General features: G+C 41.6%; 1 protein-coding gene across 4 annotated transcripts in view; it reads left to right on the top strand.

Moving 5' to 3' along the window:
• The window catches only part of LOC124009616 (voltage-dependent R-type calcium channel subunit alpha-1E-like), an 84,237-nt gene that overhangs the window by 509 nt on the left and 61,693 nt on the right, over positions 1-22,035 (top strand). For 3 of the 4 annotated variants that reach the window (XM_046321597.1, XM_046321598.1, XM_046321596.1), the window contains exons 2-5: positions 2,263-2,740; positions 8,052-8,315; positions 10,160-10,265; positions 17,360-17,499. In XM_046321597.1, the coding sequence (XP_046177553.1) occupies positions 2,298-2,740; positions 8,052-8,315; positions 10,160-10,265; positions 17,360-17,499 (953 nt within the window). In that variant the 5' untranslated portion in view covers positions 2,263-2,297. Of the gene's footprint in view, positions 1-2,262; positions 2,741-7,340; positions 7,625-8,051; positions 8,316-10,159; positions 10,266-17,359; positions 17,500-22,035 lie in introns of those variants that run through there. The other variant, XM_046321599.1, reaches the window with a different exon arrangement.

Raw genomic sequence — 22,035 nt, 5'->3', positions numbered from 1 at the left:
AATTAAAAAGGACACAGAATCTCAATGGAGTGGTTAACTTTATAATGAAGATTGAAAAGCATGTGAACGTTCTGATATTATATTATATATCACGAATTGTATTATGTGTTAGGCTGTGTTTTATTCATTCGCAGCTACAAATGTAATAACAGTACAAACAAAAAAAGAAACAAGGAAATAACAGTTAGCTAGCTGAAGGAAAACCTCTATTCTATTCTAGCTACCCCATGCCCTTACAGTTTTTGCAAAGGGAGATACTCATGGCCTATGCGGTCCTAATAAGTTGTTTTGTTATTGCTACTATGACATATTTCATATGGCATAATTAAAAGTAATACTAATGACGAGCTCATCTATATCTTCAACATAATAAAAGTCCAGACTGTAATGATTTACATCATGTTGGTTCAAGTGTGTTGCTTATATGATGCTATGTACTATGAGGCCAAGGTCCAGTTTCAGTTATGGCAACACACAAAGCACAATAGAATACAATGCATTGGTCTTTCTCAGTGTACTGCCTGTCACTGGCTGTCCCTCTACAGTAACCTAGGTTAGGGCAGAGGCAGCTCTGCAGTCATGTCTCCTGTGGCTGTACAGGTCTGAAGAGCTGCCGATGAGTGACTCACTCTCTCTCCTATCTCTGTGCCTCAGCTCTCCCACACTCCAGAATGCTCCTTTCAGCTTCTGCTCAGTGGAAACGGCCTTGTCTCTTCTCTGTCTCAGATAGTGTCGCAGCTAACCGCTGTTCTGTTCTGCCATTGCTAACATACAGTAGTTGAATAGCCCCATAGAACAACAGAGTGAGGGAAGCAGCCAGGGTTCTCATGTGGGGTCCATTGGAGCAATGGGTTTGATAATGTTGTGATGAACCCCTGGCATTTACGTTATCATCTAATTCTTTAGTCATATTCAGGGCATTTTAATATAGTGCGTTGGGTAGATTTGTTCATGTAATCAAATTGCAACCTGGGAAGGTGAGGTTAGAGAGGATCAGATCATTTTTTTACTCAATATAAATCAATGTTGTCCTACTGGTACTTTGTAACTAAGGCAGTCACTTTTCAGCATCCCCATTTTTGGAGATTGTATTGTGTTTCCAAGAAACACAAGTCTAAAGAGAAAGCTTGGTTTTCCATCTATCATTCTCCCTATTTCCCGCTGCAAGTGGTTCGTTTGGTACATATGAGTTATTAGTGGTTCACGTCACGCAAACAGCTGTTAAAGCTAAAAGAAAATGGCACTGCATCAGGGAAGGTCACTTTGCTTTTCTTTTCATCCATTTGTGTGAAATGGCAAGATACACCCAATTACTCAGCAGTAAAATATCAATAGAGCCGTACGCCTTCACAAGGACCAGATGTTTAACCCCTTTTATTTGGCAAATTCATCATCACTAAAAGGAACAGACCTATGGTCAGATAGAGATGACTCTGGTATGTGCCTACATCGGACGAAAGGTTAAAGGTTAAAAGAGGGAGGCTTGAGGCAGGTGGACTTACTGCCTGAGAGGAGCAAATCTTTTTTCAAAAACTGTAGTCTGCACAAGATAAGACTGAATAGTGGATTAATCAGATTGTTATTAGCTTCAGGTTATCAGATTGACTTACAGAAAACAAATCTTTTTTCTAGGACTTGGCACAGAAAAATATGATCAGTATACATATTTGCAACTCATCGGTAGCTGCAGTCCAATTACTAAAATACCCTCATGGGTGGAATGTTATTAATATGTTTCATAATTTCATAATTGATATATATAAAAATATAAAAAATAATGCAGAAAATCCAGTGTTTCTATGTTAAACGGTAATAAAGTCTAATATTGGGATGCAAACTCAAAATGTAATACATTAAAACTCCATATCTGACATGGTACAGGTGTCTTCTTTGTTTTAAGACCATAACCATGTGTGTGAGGTGTAGACTTGTGTTTCAAAGTATATTTGTTTAAGGCTACCAAGAAACACTCTGTGTGACCCTGACTTAGCCCACTGCAGTAAAAGGTTGGATGGAATCCACAGTAGGGAGAAACAGCGCCACTGGCTGCCCCACCACCATTGTTATTGTTTTTGTTGCTGAGCTGAGCAACAGTACATATTGCGCTCTTCTATGGTGCGCGCAATGATGTCAGAGGGGAAAAAAATGTGTTTGTTGTTTGCAATAAATTCTATGCTGTTGTAATCACAAATGGAAGTGGCTGTTTCACCATTAGCGATTTGAGATTGAATCTATTCTCTCTCTCTATTTATCTTTCCCTAGCGCTATGTTGATCCCAGCAGCCCTCCTATCCAGAGATGCTCACCAGCTCAGACAAATCTCTATCTCTGATGCCCGACCACTGTGCCCCAGCGGGTTTGGCTTCCGGGCCCAAAGGCAGCACATCCAGTAGGGGGATGCACGGCACTCGCTCCTCCCTCTCTCTCCCTGAGCCAGAGCCATGGCGCCGGACCCCCAGCCCAGGCACCACCCGTCAAGGGGGCCTTGTCCAGGAGTCCCGCTCCTGCTCCTTGCAGGTTCCCCACTCCGGCCTGGAGACACTGGATCTACCCCCGCGTGCGGCCAGCTTCGATGTCCCTTACAGGGTGGAAGAGGCAGGGTCGGACACAGGCTCAGGGTCTGTGAGCCCCTGTAGTATGCAGAGGAGACGAGGTGGCATCGTGGATCAGAGAGATGTGATCAGGGCCCACGAGTCGCACAAGATGCAGAGCACACCACAGGCCCGCAGGAAAGACTGGGAGTAAGTACACAGGATGGAGGGGTTCTCTCTTCACATCTCTGTCCTGTGTCAAGATTAAAAGAAGCAGGGGGAAAGAAATGTACAGAATGTATCCAGGGATAGAATGTATACAATAACTTACAGGAATGCACAGAATAATCAGCCTACACTACGTTGGTTGAAGTGTGGCAGATTCTCATGTTATGCTGTGATAACAAGACAGAATTGCCAAAGTGGTCAATGTGCTCACCTCATCTGGCTGCACGTTTATTGGGCTGTACAGTGTCCCTTCAGACCTGTCTGACTGGCTGTACAAATCTCTAGGTTGAATCTGATGCTGTGTTACAATATTATTGGTGGTTGGGTTCTATCTACTGTATGTGTTGCTTGCTTGTGGAACTTTGAGCTCTGGAGCTCTGATTACCTCCTTAGCATCACTCAACTGTGGAGTGCCACTCCATCACGGTAACCCCGCCCCCACTCTCCCCCCACATCCCCCAGCACATCTTCTTTATCATACAGTACATACAGCACATTCTGTTATATACTGTGTTCTCTGGTTGTAATTCTCTCTTTGTCTCTGTCTCTCTAATGCTTTCTCTCTCTCTCTCTCTCTCTCTCTCTCTCATGCTTCCTCTCTCTCAATTTCTCTCATTCTCTCTCATTCTCTCTTTTCTACACTCTCTCTTTCACTCTGTCATACACACTTACGTAATTACTCTTTTGTATCCCTACTACACTCGCACACTCTCTCTCGCTTCGCATCCCCCCACCGCCCCCTCACTCATTCATCATATACAGCCAAACATAATTGGGAGACTTGTTTATTTCTGGTTGCAACCCAATGTCCCAATGTGCAACATTCAACGGAATGGGTCAACTCAGTCTTGCATTATGGTATCTATCAGGTTTGGAATCATTTTTAAAAATCAGTCTGGGAATCACCGTGAATTCACCTCAACAACAGTTTTTACATGTCAATATTATATTCACTTTTGAACTCATACAGTTATTCCCACACATTCCCCCTCTAGTGTCTGTGCAGTAGAATGTCTGTCAGGAAGGCCAGACATTAGGGTTTATCTTAGTGTAGTGTGCATATCTGACCATTAGAGGATGCCACAGAATCAAACAAAGCATACCGTGGAAAATCAAATAGATAGTGGCGATGATAATGGGAAGAGGAGTTCTTGTTCTTCCCAGATGTACATAAAAGAGTTTGGGTATTTGCTAAATATGAATGGTGGCTGTTGTAAATATTCACAATTAACATCCAAAGAGCAGTAGAGATGATTAATTCAAAGTATAAAATATACAAAAAAGTATCTTACAAAAGGCAACAAATAACTTTTAATGAAATAAGAGCGTGTGTCTGAAGATGACACATTTTTGAAGTGACATCTATTATCTATACTGTACAGGATAAGGATTACTGTAGGAGACATAAACAAGATTTAACATGATCAGAATGCAACGTTGATTGAGAGGATGGGGTGGTGTACAGTTAGGTTATTAATAATATGTCTGTTTATATAAGCTTCAGTTATTGGAAGGACCAGATCGACATAACTCAGGAATAGAGAGTGTCTGTTGCTAGGTAACGGAGATAAAGAAAAACGCTAAAGCCACTCCAATCAGCGTTGGTCGGGGTGAAATCCTCTGTCGACAATTACATAAACGCTCTTCTGAGTTCTGCCGATAAGTACACCCATTAATGTTTTAACTCGTGGTGCATGTCTGCTGAATACATTTCTCCCCCTTCCAAAGGAATATGTTTCAAAAGGACTGTGCTTATTTATGAGGATGTCCTCCTCCTGAGTGTTGTGAAGAGATAAATACATCATGAGTTTTTCCTCCATGTCTAGAGACACAAGAGATGGCACCGGAAATGCTCTTCTCCTCTTTGTATCTCCAACACAGAAAGTCCTTCTGAAACACATAATAGTGGAGATGTAGTGCAGATTTGGACCACACAAACTATATCCCGTTACCCCACCAGTACAGACTGTAGGTCATTCTGTTGTTCCTGATGATGTCAACTATGCTAACCCTTCTGATGCTTTGTATTATGAAGTGACATCTGAAGGCATGAGGATGATGATGATGAGCTGAACTAATGATGAATGCATGATTAAGCTATCAATACTGGGTAGTAATCACTTCCAAGTGGACTCAATCTGGAAACAAACTGTGTGAATCAATGTGTTTCTTTGTGCAACTTTGATGGTTAGATATTGTAATAGTTGTTGAATTCAACTGTATGTATCCTATTAAATTACTAGATGGGCTATTTCCTAAATCTTCAAAGTTCCAGAATGGGCTGAAAATGGCAGCTACGTATATTGGTCAGGGAGTTATCGAAACCAATCTAATTGGAATGAATGGCAGTAGAGGTATAATCCTTATTTTACTTATGCAGGAAAATAAAAGTAAGATGTGATATATATCAGACATTGTCTAATATAATTATTGCCAACCTAAAATATTGTTATATAATTATAAATACAGTTTATATGGCTTTATTCCAATTTTCTGTAAAATTGCCTCTAAAATATATGTAAACAGACCATAATTGTCTTAATGTTTGTTTTCTTGAAAAAATGTGAGTGCTATTATATGATACAATATCAGTACTTGTTGCGTTTACAACTTGTCTAAGTTCTATCATCAGCTGATTTCAGCCAGTGTATGGCTGTGTATTGACTGCATTGTTTGAATGGGATGTTGGCATATTGGCAGTTACTTAAAACATTTAAGAACAGTTACTTAAAACAATCATTCCTCTAAGACTGTCTGGCTAGCTAGCTAACAAACATACAGTGCAGATACATTCTTCAAATTCATTACTTTGCACAATAATCTTATCACAGCACTGGCAAACCATGGTTTACCAGCTCCCTGACCAAAATGGCTGACCTTTAGCCCATCATAAGAAGGTTAATGTCCATTCTAGTATTCTAATTCTATGCTAGCAACATATGAGCAGCGCTCATAGTCATTCATTTAACCTATTTTACCAGAGTGAAATATTATTTGAAGGCGGTATTGACCCCTCGGTTTATCTAGAGGGACTGAAACCTTGACATGGTTGAGTTGAGCTGAGTTGCCCTGAGCTGAGTTGCCCTGGGGGAGAAACCGATTTCTGTAGGAAGTGGTTGCTCTATTGTGCAACATGGCTTTTGTTGGCTAAATGAAAAGAACATAGCAGAAATTCAAGAGAGCTGTGTCGCTATGGAAACAACTGCTAAGAGAGAGAAAAACTAATTTCATGTTCATAGAAATGGACAAATATTTTAGGCCCACCTCTTAGGTAGGGTCTTTTCTGGTGCTTTATGTAATGGATGTTTAAGCAAAAATGTCTACATATGACTTTATGTACTGTAGTACTATTGTCTCTCTCTTTCTATTTTCTATTTCTCTGTTTCTCTCTCACTCCCCCACCTCCACCCTCCTTCTAAAGTATCTACACATATACCCATAGAGATAGAGGGAGGGATGGGGATGGGCGGTTGGGATGAAGTGGTGGTCATTTTTAAGACCCTTTACCACATCTCCCTCCATCCCCATTGGGAAGGGAAGAACAGCAGCAGATGGAATGAGAGAGCCCCGTGTTGCCAAATTAGGTCTCCATCACACTCTGAATTAGTGTGAAAGCCCCTGCTTTCTTCTCCTCTCTCTCCCACATAAAGGGGGGCAGCTCCTCAAGATCTATTTCACGATCTATTTTTATTTCAGACATTATATTCCAATATTAGCACAATGACCTGGATTGGTTAAATGTTTTTAATATTAGCCTACAAGTCTGTCTTCATTAATAAACATACTGTATCTCAATGCTCTCACTGTGCAGCTTAAAGCTAATATATAACATTTAAGGTGGACACATGGAAATCTGTTCATAACACCAGAGCAAACTTAAATTGGCCAATAAGTTTTTATCAGACTTCTTTGTGTGATAAGGTTTACCTTTCAATTGGGGAGGTTTTCAGTAGTTTTCTTGGTTCCAATGAGTTTTCTTTGTCTCAAGTCTTTGTTTTAGTGTTATGATGGTGGCTCTACATAAACATAGTGCTGATAGTGTGTTCACTAATGCAAGGACTGTGACCTAGTGGTACCAAGGACACAGGTCATGCTTTGCAAGACATGTTTGTTTAAATGCATTGCAGAGAAATGGGCCTATTTGTGTGGGCAGATTGTTTGTCACCTTATTTTCTAGCTGTATTTTACTATAACATAATGCTAACACTTAGGATCACTAATGTGTTCCTTTACTTTCAAAGGTGATTTTACCCCCCCCCCTCTAACCCCACCCCCTTAGGAATTCTGGTTCTTGTTTTAAATGTAGAACTTACAAGGGAATGTGAATGGTGTGGATAATGGAGATAGAATGCATAGATAGTGTCCATATGTATTTTTGGAAACTGGCAATTTTGACAAAATGTCAGTGTTTAACACTGAAATATATATTGCCATGGAAACGGAAATATGATTTTTCTATCTCATGACAATTCTCATTCAGATGTACAGTATGTTGAAAATTGCTATAGGCTACTGAAAGACGTGGGAGGGGTTGCGCAAGTGTGCGGGAGCTCGCGCTCACTCTGCTTCGTGGTCATTTGGAGGCAGGTAAACACATTGAAAGATAATCGTTCGTGGATCAAACCAGTATTCTAGCGCCAAATGTTTCTCTCTGCAGAAACAATTACATGTGTCATTGTTAAACGGATAAAATATTTCGAAAATGTTTTAGACGATACAAATTGGTCGCTTCGGAAAGTTACCAAGATCTATTTTGACTGGATGAGAGGAGATGCGTAAAGTTTTTGGAGACGAGGATACATGTCCCGTGGACTCCATTGTCTAACGAAGATCAACTGGGTTTAGGCTAAATATGCATTCTATAGTGTACGTTACTGAATGTATGTGTTTTTAGAAAGTTTTTAAGTGAAAAGTCGGTGAATGTTGTTCATGTTCCGAGTTTATCCAGTGATGCGTTTTATGTTGAAACTTGCCTGGAGCGTGACTGACCATCACCGTTCACTCGCCCGGACAGATGGGGTGATCTAGATGGAAACATTTTACAATCCGTGTAATCGAATCGTTATACATTATTAGTATGAAAACTCAACAGGAAATGTACATTTTGTAGTTCACTTCAGCATGGAATGACATTGCATGTAACTTTTTTTTTGGGGGGGGGACTCTTTGCGCCTCATCAGGTCTGCTGTCAGTGGATATTTTATTACTCTACCAACAAATTTGCTTTTTAATTTGTTTTGATATCCAAGGCAACAGCATATAGCAAGTTTTATCCTCGTTTTTCCCTCCATAGAATGGCTCGGTTTGGAGATGAGGTTCAGATGACGATGGATTCCCGAGACTCCGGGGACCCGGAGCGCGGGGAGGACGGCGGGGACACGGCTTCAGGTACAGGGTCAGGGACGCTAAAACAAACCAAAGCGGCGAGGGCGCGCACCATGGCTCTCTACAACCCTATACCCCACCGGCAGAACTGCCTCACTGTCAACAGGTCGCTCTTCATATTCGCCGAGGACAATTTAATTCGGAAAACCGCCAAGAGGATCATAGAATGGCCATATCCTTCCTTATACTATACATACTCACTCACGCGTTATCACAGCACTCAAGATTTGTTTAGTGTTGTCCGTCCATTGTCAAAAAGTATTACTAACTGCTACTTTGACTGTAGTGCATATCAGCACAATGGACAGCGCCCGTATCTATATTATAATGGCTGTCCTCAGTCGTCACTTTTAATTGAGTTCTTTAGATTTGATTGGACTGTTATAGTAGGCCTTCAGTTTGTTTTTCTTTTTTATTTTCTTCATTTTTTGAGGTACATTTGTCTATTGGTCAGTCTATTAGTCAGAAATACACGTTTTTGTTGTTGCCTTTTTCTATGCTAAATCTATCAATATCCACCAAAGACCACAGAGAGCTGAGTTTTGTCATGCTTATACTTACGGTATGATGCTTATACTAATACTTTATTGTGCTCTACAGATAATGCATTGATTCCATAATGCAATACACTGCTCTTTAGAGATATATCATCATACTCAAACATTGTGCCACTCTGCTGCTTCCTGTTATTTAACCACCATCCCAGTTGTTGTGTGGGTGTACAACCAGAGTGGTCAAGACAAGCTGAACACAGATGGTTGGAGGTATTTTTTGTATATTTTATAAATATATATATTTTTTTTACCTTTATTTTTACAGGTTTACAGGGAGTTATGCCGAGTGTGAGTGTGAGACTGTCTTTAGTTTTCTGCACTTGATTGAGCTTGTGTGAAGCAATGTAACTAATAGAAAAGTCCCAAAAGTGCAAGTCCCGCCCACCTGGTACTTCCAGGCAGATTCAATCAAACCTATTTTAAAGAAAACAATCCTTTTTGAACCCAGGTCTAGTTGTTGGTGGTGAATATTAATTCCAGTGGCTGTGAATGACTAATGGGAGTCAAGGCTCTGGAGGGTATTCTTTATTGAGGAGTATACATTTGTTGAGGAGTATTATTTTGTTGTGGAGTATTATTTTGTTGTGGAGTATTATTTTCTTATTTAGATGGGCTATTTTTAACTAGTTTGAGTCGTGCCGACATGATGTAGACTCATCAATGTGATTCACAGTAGCTCCCAGAGGCCCCCGCCACAGCCCTCCTCAGTGAGTTAATGACACCATTTTCACTCAAGGCTAGAAATTAATAATGAAGGAGAAAGTGTCTCATGTGGAGCCTCTTACGATAGACAAGACAAACACAGTCTCTCATGCACACACACACACACACACACACACACACACACACACACACACACACACACACACACACACACACACACACACACACACACACACACACACACACACACACACACACACACACACACACACACACACACACACACACACACACACACACACACACACACACACACACACACTAACAGAGTGATGCAGCAGCAAAGCTGTGGGTATCACAGTTTACATATAACAGGTCCCTCGAAGTGTTGCCCTGTGGGAAAGAGGCTCTCAGGCCAAAGTGACTTTTGAACACACTCAGATAAATGTTACTGTAAAATGTTGTTGCCATGGATACTGCATTAGCTCTGACTGCTTTTGATGCCAGTCTCTATTTGAACCATTCCATTGTCCATCCATCCGTCATCTGATAATCCATCCATACAATTCTAAATTAACTGTAACTACCAACATCCACAGCCATTCTGTATAACCTGAGTATAGCAAACATTAGGAACACCTTCCCAATATTGAGTTGCAATGTTTTGTATACTCAGTGTATATATAATAGTTTCCATTCCAATATAATCAGCATTGTCATTATCATTGGTTTGTCACGATTGTCTTGAACTGTATATAATAATGTAAAAAAGCTCTGTCCTTAACCTTGTGGCCCTTACACCGTTTGAGTGGGTGATTCTGGCGACCATCACGGCCAACTGCATCGTCCTGGCCCTGGAGCAACATCTTCCTGGGGAGGACAAGACCCCCATGGCCAAAAGACTGGTGAGACCACAGGCCTTGATCGTTTAATATTAGGCATTTAGGCTGCATCTCAAATAGTACCCTACTCACTATATAGTTTTGTAACTTAGATGGGTTACAGCGTTTACAGTTTATTCATAGCCAGACAGAACAATTTATTATTACAGTTTACAAGTGAGGTCTATGTATTTTATTGCAATACATATGACAGAACTATTTACACCTTTCTGTTGTATTGGTTGAAAACTGCAAGTACCATAATGTCTTGAGGCACTAAGTGAGAACAAGATGTTTTGTACAGTCTGAAGTGGTCAAATGTAACGTGGATGATTCAATTTACTCAAAGAACCTTTCATCGCATAACTAAAAAGGTACACTCCCCAAATGTCTTATTTACTAACTATAGTTTTGACAAGTCGGTTAGGAAAATTACTTTGTGCATATCACAAGTAATTTTTCCAACAATTGTTTACAGACAGATTATTTCACTTATAATTCACTGTATCACAATTCCAGTGGGTCAGTTTACATACACTAAGTTGTCTGTGCCTTTAAACAGCTTGGAACATTCCATAAAATTATGTCATGGCTTTAGAAGCTTCTAATAGGCTAATTGACATAATTTGAGTCAATTAGAGGTGTACCTGTGGATGTATTTCAGTGCCTCTGCTTGACATCATGGGAAAATCAAAAGAAATCAGCCAAGACCTGAAAAAATACCATTTTTTTGTAGACCTCCACAAGTCTGGTTCATCCTTGGGAGCAATTTCCAAATGCCTGAAGGTACCACGTTCATCTGTACAAACAATAGTACACAAGTATAAACACCAGGGGACCACGCAGCCGTCATACCACTCAGGAAGTCTCAGAGAGCTGAATGTACTTTGGTGCGAAAAGTGCAAATCAATCCCAGAACAACAGCAAAGGACCTTGTGAAGATGCTGGAGGAAACGGGTACAAAAGTATCTATATCCACAGTAAAAACGAGTCCTATATCGACATAACCTGAAAGGCCGCTCAGCAAGGAGGAAGCCACTGCTCCAAAACCCCCATAAAAAAAGACAGACTACGGTTTGCAGCTGCACATGGGGACAAAGATCATACTTTTTGGAGAAATATCCTCTGGTTTATGAAACAAAAGTAGAACTGTTTGGCCAGAATGACCATCATTATGTTTGGAGGAAAAAGGGGGAGGCTTGCAAGCCGAAGAACACCATCCCAACCGTGAATCATGGGGGTGGCAGCATCATAATAATAATAATAATAATAATAATATATGCCATTTAGCAGACGCTTTTATCCAAAGCGACTTACAGTCATGTGTGCATACATTCTACGTATGGGTGGTCCCGGGAATCGAACCCACTACCCTGGCGTTACAAGCGCCATGCTCTACCAACTGAGTGTTGTGGGGGTGCTTTGCGGCATGAGGGACTGGTTCACTTCACAAAATAGATGGCATCAATAATAATAATAATATATGCCATTTAGCAGACGCTTTTATCCAAAGCGACTTACAGTCATGTGTGCATACATTCTACGTATGGGTGGTCCCGGGGAACGAACCCACTACTCTGGCGTTACAAGCGCCATGCTCTACCAACTGAGCTACGTGGAACACCCGATCAGGAAAATTATGTGGATATATTGAAGCCACATCTCAAGACATCAGTCAGGAAGTTAAAGCTTGGTCGCAAATGGGTCTTCCAAATGGACAATGACCCCAAGCATACAGTCGTGGCCAAAGATTTTGAGAATGACACAAATATTAATTTTCACAAAGTCTGCTGCCTCAGTTTGTATGGTGGCAATTTGCATATACTCCAGAATGTTATGAAGAGTGATCAGATGAATTGCAATTCATTGCAAAGTCCCTCTTTGCCATGCAAATTAACTGAATCCCAAAAAATGATCTCCAGCCCTGCCACAAAAGGACCAGCTGACATCATGTCAGTGATTCTCTCGTTAACACAAGTGTGAGTGTTGACGAGGACAAGGCTGGAGATCACTCTGTCATGCTGATTGAGTTCGAATAACAGACTGGAAGCTTCAAAAGGAGGGTGGTGCTTGGAATCATTGTTCTTCCTCTGTCAATCATGGTTACTTGCAAGGAAACACGTGCAGTCATCCTTGCTTTGCACAAAATGGGCTTCATTCAGTTGTTGTGAAGAAGGCTTCAGGGCGCCCAAGAAAGTCCAGCAAGCGCCAGGACCGTCTCCTGAAGTTGATTCAGCTGTGGGATCGGGGGGACACCACTACAGAGCTTGCTCGGAAATGGCAGCAAGCAGGTGTGAGTGCATCTGCACGCACAGTTAGGCGAAGACTTTTGGAGGATAGCCTGGTATCGAGAAGGGCAGCAAAGAAACCACTTTTCTCCAGGAAAAACATTGGGGACAGACTGATATTCTGCAAAAGGTACAGGGATTGGACTGCTGAGGACTGGGGTTTCTCTAATTGTTTGGGGCATATGGAAAAATACTTGTCCGGAGAAGACAAGGTGATTGCTACCATCAGTCCTTTGCCATGTCAACAGTAAAGCATCCTGAGACCATTCATGTGTGGGGTTGCTTCTCAGCCAAGGGAGTGGGCTCACTCACAATTTTGCCTAAGAACACAACCATGAATATAGAATGGTACCAACACATCCTCCAAGAGCAACTTCTCCCAACCATCCAGGAACAGTTTGCTGACGAACAATGCCGTAAGGCAGAAGTGATAACTAAGTGGCTCGAGGAACTAAACATTGATATTTTGGGTCCATGGACAGGAAACTCCCCAGACCTTAATCCCATTGAGAACTTGTGGTCAATCCTCAAGAGGTGGGTGGACAAACAAAACCCCACAAATTCTGATGAAATCCAAGCATTGATTATGCAAGAATGGGCTGCCATCAGTCAGGATGTGACTGAGACCTAACAACCTGACTCAGTTACACCAGCTCTGTCAGGAGGAATGGGCCAAAGTTTACCCAACTTATTGTGGGAAGCTTGTAGAAGGCTACCTGAAATGTTTGACCCAAGTTAAACAATTTAAAGTCAATGCTTCCAATGCTTCCAAATACTAACTGAGTGTAATGTAAACTGAGACCTAACAACCTGACTCAGTTACACCAGCTCTGTCAGGAGGAATGGGCCAAAATTTACCCAACTTATTGTGGGAAGCTTGTAGAAGGCTACCTGAAATGTTTGACCCAAGTTAAACAATTTAAAGTCAATGCTTCCAAATACTAACTGAGTGTAATGTAAACTTCTGACCCACTGGGAATGTGATGAAAGAAATTAAAGCTGAAATGAATAATTTCACCTTCTTAAAATGTGGTGTTCCTAACTGACTTAAGACAGGGAATTTTTACTAGGATTAAATGTCAGGAATTGTGAAAAACTGAGTTTAAATGTACTTGGCTAAGGTGTACACATATATATATAACCCATTTCCAGGTTAACAAATCTAATTGCCATTCGGACCTATGGTTTCTGTGTTTTTTAGGTTTACATTTTTTTTTCCAATGTTGGCTGTGATATGCCGCGTTCACTTGCTATCAGAAACTCGGAACCTAACTTAGAGTTTTTTTTTGATGGCTTTGGTATTTTCACAAGTATGTGGTACATTTTCACAACTCTTAGTACAAAAACTCCAAACTAGTCACACAGCCAGTCTTTCACTCAAAACCTGTCATTTTTGTTTAACCAGGCAAGTCAGTTAAGAACAAATTCTTATTTACAATGACGGCCTACACTGGCCAAACCCGGACGACAATGGGCCAATTGTGCACCGCCCTATGGGACTCCCAATCACGGCCAGATGTGATACAGTCTGGATTCAAAACCAGGGACTGTAGTGACGCCTCTTGCACTAAGATGCAGTGCCTTAGACCGCTGTGCCACTCAGGATCCTTTTAGATTGTAAAAATCTCTCACCACACAACCATTGATTGAAAATATCTTTAATGTGAAATGTAATGAGAACATTCGTTTAATCACCAAAATACAACATAATGATCTTTTACAGTTTTTAATACTTTTAACTACAAGTTAATCCAATAGCAAACAATGCAAGATATATGTTTCAAATCACCCTTAGAAGTATAAATGACAGTAGATTACACAGATTTCACATTAGGCAATACACTTACATTAGCCAACAAAATTGACAGAAAATTGGCCAGAGAGGTTCCACCCACGGCGCCGAGTTCTGGCCAGGTTGAAGCCCGCTTCATCAACAAAGATTTACCCGTGATGGTTCACAGCAGGATCAAGCACCAACACCCTCGAAAAATATATTTTGGCAAGTTATTTTTACAGAATAGTTCCAATATGATATTGTGAAGTAGCATGTGCATCAAATAGTAACAGTAATGCAGTATATAGTGCTGTACCAGAACATACTCGGCCTGCAGTTTTTTCACCAGGTCGTTGTTTCTCTCCAAAGGCACCCGGTAAATATGTTTCATAGATACCTGGTGCCTCTTCTAAAGGAGGGAGATTGTTGGTAGGCTGATGAATGCCACTTTGGCAAAGGTGTCATCGTTCTCCTCAATGTTCTGCTTTTTTTTCGGACAGCAGTGTGTCATTGTCATTCCTGGCCCTCACCATTTCCACCACTGTCCACTCCTGCTGGTCGGTCAGCACACTGCCACGGCCACCACCACGGGCTCTTCTGTCAATTCTGAGGGTAGAACAGAGTATACTGTCAATAGATCATACCTTAAGAATACCAACATGTTTTGGTAATTTACATGCATTACTATATTTCATTTACTGTACATGTAAAGGTAAAGCATAGTGCATATCCTGCAGACTTGCCAGTTTTCTTGGTGAAATGTTCTCTTGATCGAATTGACAGTTGATCTTTTCAGATTAAGGTGAACTAATCTGTCAGCCTCTGCCATGGTAAGGCCTCTGTTTACTACATCGTCAACGACGATGGCCATGACTTCATTAGACACAGCAGTTCCCTGCCGCCTGCCTCCCTCTCTCTGATGTCCACCTCTTTGATGTGGCCCATGCCCACCTCTCTGACGGGCCACTTGTCCACGAGCTCTTTGATTTCTTCCTCCCCCTTTCTGTCTATCCTGCTCCATGTTTACACACACCCTTTTGCATGGTGACCAAGGTGGTGACCACTATGTAAAATCAATTAAAAATAACGAGTAGTCATTGTGTGTGGTTATCATGTATCATACATGTCATTTAGATGTTTCTACTTTACAAACAAACACATATTATTTCTGTTGTTCTCAAAATCCATATATAGTAGACAAACGGGCGATTCCCTGATCCACCTCTACGCAGACGACACCATTCTATATACGTTTGGCCCGTCACTGGACACTGTGCTATCTAACCTCCAAACGAGCTTCAATGCCATACAGCACTCCTTCCGTGGCCTCCAACTGCTCTTAAACGCGAGTAAAACCAAATGCATGCTTTTCAACCGATCGCTGCCTGCACCCGCATGCCCGACTAGCATCACCACCCTGGATGGTTCCGACCTTGAATATGTGGACACCTATAAGTACCTAGGTGTCTGGCTAGACTGCAAACTCTCCTTCCAGACTCACATCAAACATCTTCAATCGAAAATCAAATCAAGAGTCGGCTTTCTATTCCGCAACAAAGCCTCCTTCACTCACGCCGCCAAGCTTACCCTAGTAAAACTGACTATCCTACCGATCCTCGACTTCGGCGATGTCATCTACAAAATGGCTTCCAACACTCTACTCAGCAAACTGGATGCAGTCTATCACAGTGCCATCCGTTTTGTCACTAAAGCACCTTATACTACCCACCACTGCGACTTGTATGCTCTAGTCGGCTGGCCCTCACTACATATTCGTCGCCAGACCCACTGGCTCCAGGTCATCTACAAGTCCATGCTAGGTAAAGCTCCGCCTTATCTCAGTTCACTGGTCACGATGGCAACACCCATCCGTAGCACGCGCTCCAGCAGGTGTATCTCACTGATCATCCCTAAAGCCAACACCTCATTTGGCCGCCTTTCGTTCCAGTACTCTGCTGCCTGTGACTGGAACGAACTGCAAAAATCGCTGAAGTTGGAGACTTTTATCTCCCTCACCAACTTCAAACATCAGCTATCCGAGCAGCTAACCGATCGCTGCAGCTGTACATAGTCTATTGGTAAATAGCCCACCCATTTTCACCTACCTCATCCCCATACTGTTTTTATACTGTTTTTTATTTATTTACTTTTCTGCTCTTTTGCACACCAATATCTCTACCTGTACATGACCATCTGATCATTTATCACTCCAGTGTTAATCTGCAAAATTGTATTATTCGCCTACCTCCTCATGCCTTTTGCACACATTGTATATAGACTGCCCATTTTTTTCTACTGTGTTATTGACTTGTTAATTGTTTACTCCATGTGTAACTCTGTGTTGTCTGTTCACACTGCTATGCTTTATTTTGGCCAGGTCGCAGTTGCAAATGAGAACTTGTTCTCAACTAGCCTACCTGGTTAAATAAAGGTGAAATAAAAAATAAAAAAATCGTTTCAAATCTCTAGGTTTACCAAACGGTTAAATGATTAACCACAGTTGGATTAAGTGATGGCCAAATGTATTTTAACAATTGAGAGGAGAATCATATGAAAAGGATTGTGACCCATTGCATTGTGAAAGGCAACGACTTTATATGAAAGGTATTTCTGGATGAAACACTCATTTGTTTAGGTGAAAAAGTTACTGTGGGATGTTGTGTGTTGTACTTCGTTAAATGAAAATGTGCTTAAAGTTTTGGGGAAAAAAAACGCATTTTTGATGATCTGTTTTGAGTTTTGTACTAAGAGTTGTGAAATTGTACCACATACTTGTGAAAATAGTACCAAAGCGATAAATAAACCTGTATATGCGTAGAGCTTCCGATTGGTTTATTCTGATACTTCCCAAGTGGGTAACTCAGGATCATCTTTTTACAACGAGTTAGCAAGTCGGAAATGTCAGAGTTTCCTAGTTCAGACTAGCACTTGAACACGGCATTAAGCTACACATTCTCATGGGTTCATACCCTCACAAACATACCTGTGTAAATGTACAATATGGTTTGTTCTCCATTGATCTTCTAATGCATCCATACTGTATCTTCACCCTACAGGAGTGTACTGAGCCTTACTTCATTGGGATCTTCTGTTTTGAGTTTGGCATCAAGCTTGTGGCCCTGGGTTTTGTGTTCCATAAAGGCTCCTACCTGAGGAATGGATGGAATATCATGGACTTCATCGTGGTAGTCAGCGGGTGAGTTACAACTAGTGAAAGGTAGATTGCAATGCATTTATGTGGGACATTTGGACTAGAAGCTCTGGCACACTTACGATGGACAAAAATCACTTGTTTATTTTGTGCCAATGTGTTGGCCTCAAGGCCTTAGTCGGAACATTTTCTTGGAGCTCAGCTGGTGAGGGACAGCACGGGCCTCTTACGTCTCCTCTGCGTGACCTTCAAACCTGTGGCCATGTGTCCACAGTGGTTTTTCCTTGTGGACCCTTTTGCAAACACATCCATATGGATCTTATCTTCTGCAGTTAGGCAGTTACTATTAATGATTGGTTAGATAGCTGTTCATCATTACAAAAAGGTGCTTATGCATAACAAGGTGAAGTGTGTGCTTCCCCTGTACAGTGTGGCTACGCAGCCAGCAGATAGGTGGGTGGATAAGTGGATTGGCTGTCGTGTCGAAAACCTGTTTAGTTTTGCCCCCCAGGGCCTCTGTGAATGACATGTAAATGTAGTGAGAAAGAGAGAGAGAGAGCATAGAGAGAGAGAGAGATTGGGTTCATTTCTGCTTTATGTTTATCTAACACTTTACTTCTTCCTAATGCTCTATTTTTGGCATCCATATTTGGTATTTTCTGTTGTATGTCGGGAAGCAGCATACAGCATACAGCATACAGTATACAGGGAAGATGGCTGTTGGCATGTTGACGTCACAGCTCACCCCAACGCCCACGTCTCTCTCTCTCTCTCTCCACTTTCTCTCGCTGAATGCACTTACATAAAAGGACCTGCATCACGTTGACACACTGTTTAGGACCCAAACTCAACAGCTGTTCTATCACCATTTAGTAGATACCCATCGCAAACTGTCTAAAAAACATGGAAGAATCTGAAACAGCCTCTTGGTGCAAAATATTACAGTTACTCAATCATAATAATCAGTGGGGGGTCTCGGCAGGTCAGAGAGACCACTCCATGTCTGTACTGTCTCTGGATTCAAGTGTTACGAGGACAGACAAACTGTCTGGCATGGTCACATACTGTAGTTTATAGAGGGGTTCGTATAGTGCATCCTTTTGTCTGAGCCAGTAATGAGTCAAAGAGAAAACATCCACGCTGTACTCTTATTGTGTCATGAGTGTGTGTCTTTGTGTATGAGAGAGATAGAGTTTTTAATACGCTCTGCCTGTGGGGGCCTCTAGCTCAGGTCAGGACCTGGGTGAATCAGAGCTGTTTCAGTTCCATGTGTCATCCCCTGACAAGTGTCACTATTTCAAATGAGAGATGTGTCATGCTTTTTCCTGCTACTCAGTGCTACTCATGTTCAGTATATTGCATGCTGCGCACTGCATATTATTGTGAGCGTGGTGGATAAAATACTGAATTGTTATACTTGAGTAAAAGTAAAGATACCTTAATAGAAAAGGACTCAGGTACACAAGCAGTTAAGAGCAATGAGCCAGTAACTGAAAGGTTGGTGGTTTCAGCTACTGAGCTGTGAATAATCTGTCGATGTACTCTTGAGCAAGGCACTTAACCCTAATTGCTCCTGTAAATCGCTCTGGATTTGATCATCTGCTACAGTGCATTCAGAAAGTATTCAGATCCCTTCTCCTTTTCCACATTTTGTTACATTACAGCCTTATTCTAAAATGCATTCAATAAAAAACATCCTCATCAATCTACACACAATACCCCCTAATGACAAAGCGAAAACAGTTTTTAGGACATTTTTGCACATTGATCTCAGCCTGTTTCCACTGATCATCCTTGAAATGTTTCTACAACTTGATTGGAGTCCACCTGTGTTAAATTCTGTTGATTGGACATAATTTGGAAAGGCACACACCTGTCTATATAAGGTCCCACAGTTGACAGTGCATGTCAGAGCAAAAACCAAGCCATGAGGTTGAAGGAATTATCCGTAGAGCTCCGAGACAGGATTGTGTCGAGGCACAGATCTGGGGAAGGGTACCAAAACATTTCTGCAGCATTGAAGGTCCTCAAGAACAGTGGCCTCCATCATTCTTAAATGAAATAAGTTTGGAACCACCAAGTCTGTTGCTAGAGCTAGCTGCCCAGAGAAACTCTGACAGAGCTCCAGAGTTCTTCTGTGGAGATGGGAGAACCTGCCAGAAGGACAACCATCTCTGTAGCACTCCACCAATCATGCCTTTATTCTAGAGTGTCCAGACGGAAGCCACTCCTCAGTAAAAGGCACATGACTGCCCACTTGGAGTTTGCCAAATATAGTGCCTTGCGAAAGTATTCGGCCCCCTTGAACTTTGCGACCTTTTGCCACATTTCAGGCTTCAAACATAAAAATATAAAACTGTATTTTTTTTGTGAAGAATCAACAACAAGTGGGACACAATCATGAAATGGAACAACATTTATTGGATATTTGAAACTTATTTAACAAATCAAAAACTGAAAAATTGGGCGTGCAAAATTATTCAGCCCCTTTACTTTCAGTGCAGCAAACTCTCTCCAGAAGTTAAGTGAGGATCTCTGAATGATCCAATGTTGACCTAAATGACTAATGATGATAAATACAATCCACCTGTGTGTAATCAAGTCTCCGTATAAATGCACCTGCACTGTGATAGTCTCAGAGGTCAGTTAAAAGTGCAGAGAGCATCATGAAGAACAAGGAACACACCAGGCAGGTCCGAGATACTGTTGTGAAGAAGTTTAAAAGCCGGATTTGGATACAAAAATATTTCCCAAGCTTTAAACATCCCAAGGAGCACTGTGCAAGCGATAATATTGAAATGGAAGGAGTATCAGACCACTGCAAATCTACCAAGACCTGGCCGTCCCTCTAAACTTTCAGCTCATACAAGGAGAAGACTGATCAGAGATGCAGCCAAGAGGCCCATGATCACTCTGGATGAACTGCAGATATCTACAGCTGAGGTGGGAGACTCTGTCCATAGGACAACAATCAGTCGTATATTGCACAAATCTGGCCTTTATGGAAGAGTGGCAAGAAGAAAGCCATTTCTTAAAGATATCCATAAAAAGTGTTGTTTAAAGTTTACCACAAGCCACCTGGGAGACACACCAAACATGTGGAAGAAGGTGCTCTGGTCAGATGAAACCAAAATTGAACTTTTTGGCAACAATGCAAAACGTTATGTTTGGCATAAAAGCAACACAGCCCATCACCCTGAACACACCATCCCCACTGTCAAACATGGTGGTGGCAGCATCATGGTTTGGGCCTGCTTTTCTTCAGCAGGGACAGGGAAGATGGTTAAAATTGATGGGAAGATGGATGGAGCCAAATACAGGACCATTCTGGAAGAAAACCTGATGGAGTCTGCAAAAGACCTGAGACTGGGACGGAGATGTGTCTTCCAACAAGGCAATGATCCAAAACATAAAGCAAAATCTACAATGGAATGGTTCAAAAATAAACATATCCAGGTGTTAGAATGGCCAAGTCAAAGTCCAGACCTGAATCCAATCGAGAATCTGTGGAAAGAACTGAAAACTGCTGTTCACAAATGCTCTCCATCCAACCTCACTGAGCTCGAGCTGTTTTGCAAGGAGGAATGGGGAAAAATTGCAGTCTCTCGATGTGCAAAACTGATAGAGACATACCCCAAGCGACTTACAGCTGTAATTGCAGCAAAAGGTGGCACTACAAAGTATTAACTTAAGGGGGGCTGAATAATTTTGCACGACCAATTTTTCAGTTTTTGATTTGTTAAAAAAGTTTGAAATATCCGATAAATGTCGTTCCACTTCAGGATTGTGTCCCACTTGTTGTTGATTCTTCAAAAAAAATACAGTTTTATATCTTTATGTTTGAAGCCTGAAATGTGGCAAAAGGTCGCAAAGTTCAAGGGGGCCGAATACTTTCGCAAGGCACTGTAGCACCTAAAGGTCTCAGACCATGACAAACAAGATTCTCTGGTCTGATGAAACCAAGATTGAACACTTTGGCCTGAATGCCAAGCGTCACGTCTGGAGGAAACCTGGCACCATCCCTATGGTGAAGCAAGGTGGTGGCAGCTTCATGCTGTGGGGATGTTTTTCAGCAGCAGGGACTGGGAGACTAGTCAGGATTAAGGGAAAGATGAACGGAGAAAAGTACAGAGAGATCCTTGATGAAAACCTGCTTCAGAGTGCTCAGGACCTCAGACTGGGGCTAAGGTTCACCTTCCAACAGGACAATGACCCTAAACACACAGCTAAGCAGGAGTGGCTTCGGGACAAGTCTCTGAATGCCAGACCCCGGACTTGAACCTGATTGAACATCTCTGTAGAGACCTGAAAATAGGTGTGCAGCGACGCTCCCCATCCAACCTGACAGAGCTTGAGAGGATCTGCAGAGAAGAATGAGAGAAACTTCCCAAATACAGCTGTGCCAAGCTTGTAGATTCATACCCAAGAAGACTCGAGGCTGTAATCACTGCCAAAGGTGCTTCAACAAAGTACTGAGTAAAAGGTCCGAATACTTATGTAAATGTGGTATTTCAGTTTGAGATTTTTTATAAATTTGCTTAAATTTCTAAAAAACAGTTTTTGCTCTGTCATTATGGGGTA

This window comes from Oncorhynchus gorbuscha, linkage group LG22 (genome assembly GCF_021184085.1).
Source record: "Oncorhynchus gorbuscha isolate QuinsamMale2020 ecotype Even-year linkage group LG22, OgorEven_v1.0, whole genome shotgun sequence".
Taxonomy (NCBI): domain Eukaryota; kingdom Metazoa; phylum Chordata; class Actinopteri; order Salmoniformes; family Salmonidae; genus Oncorhynchus; species Oncorhynchus gorbuscha.
Note: the sequence above shows the minus strand (reverse complement) of the source record. Positions and strands in the feature narration are given on the sequence as shown.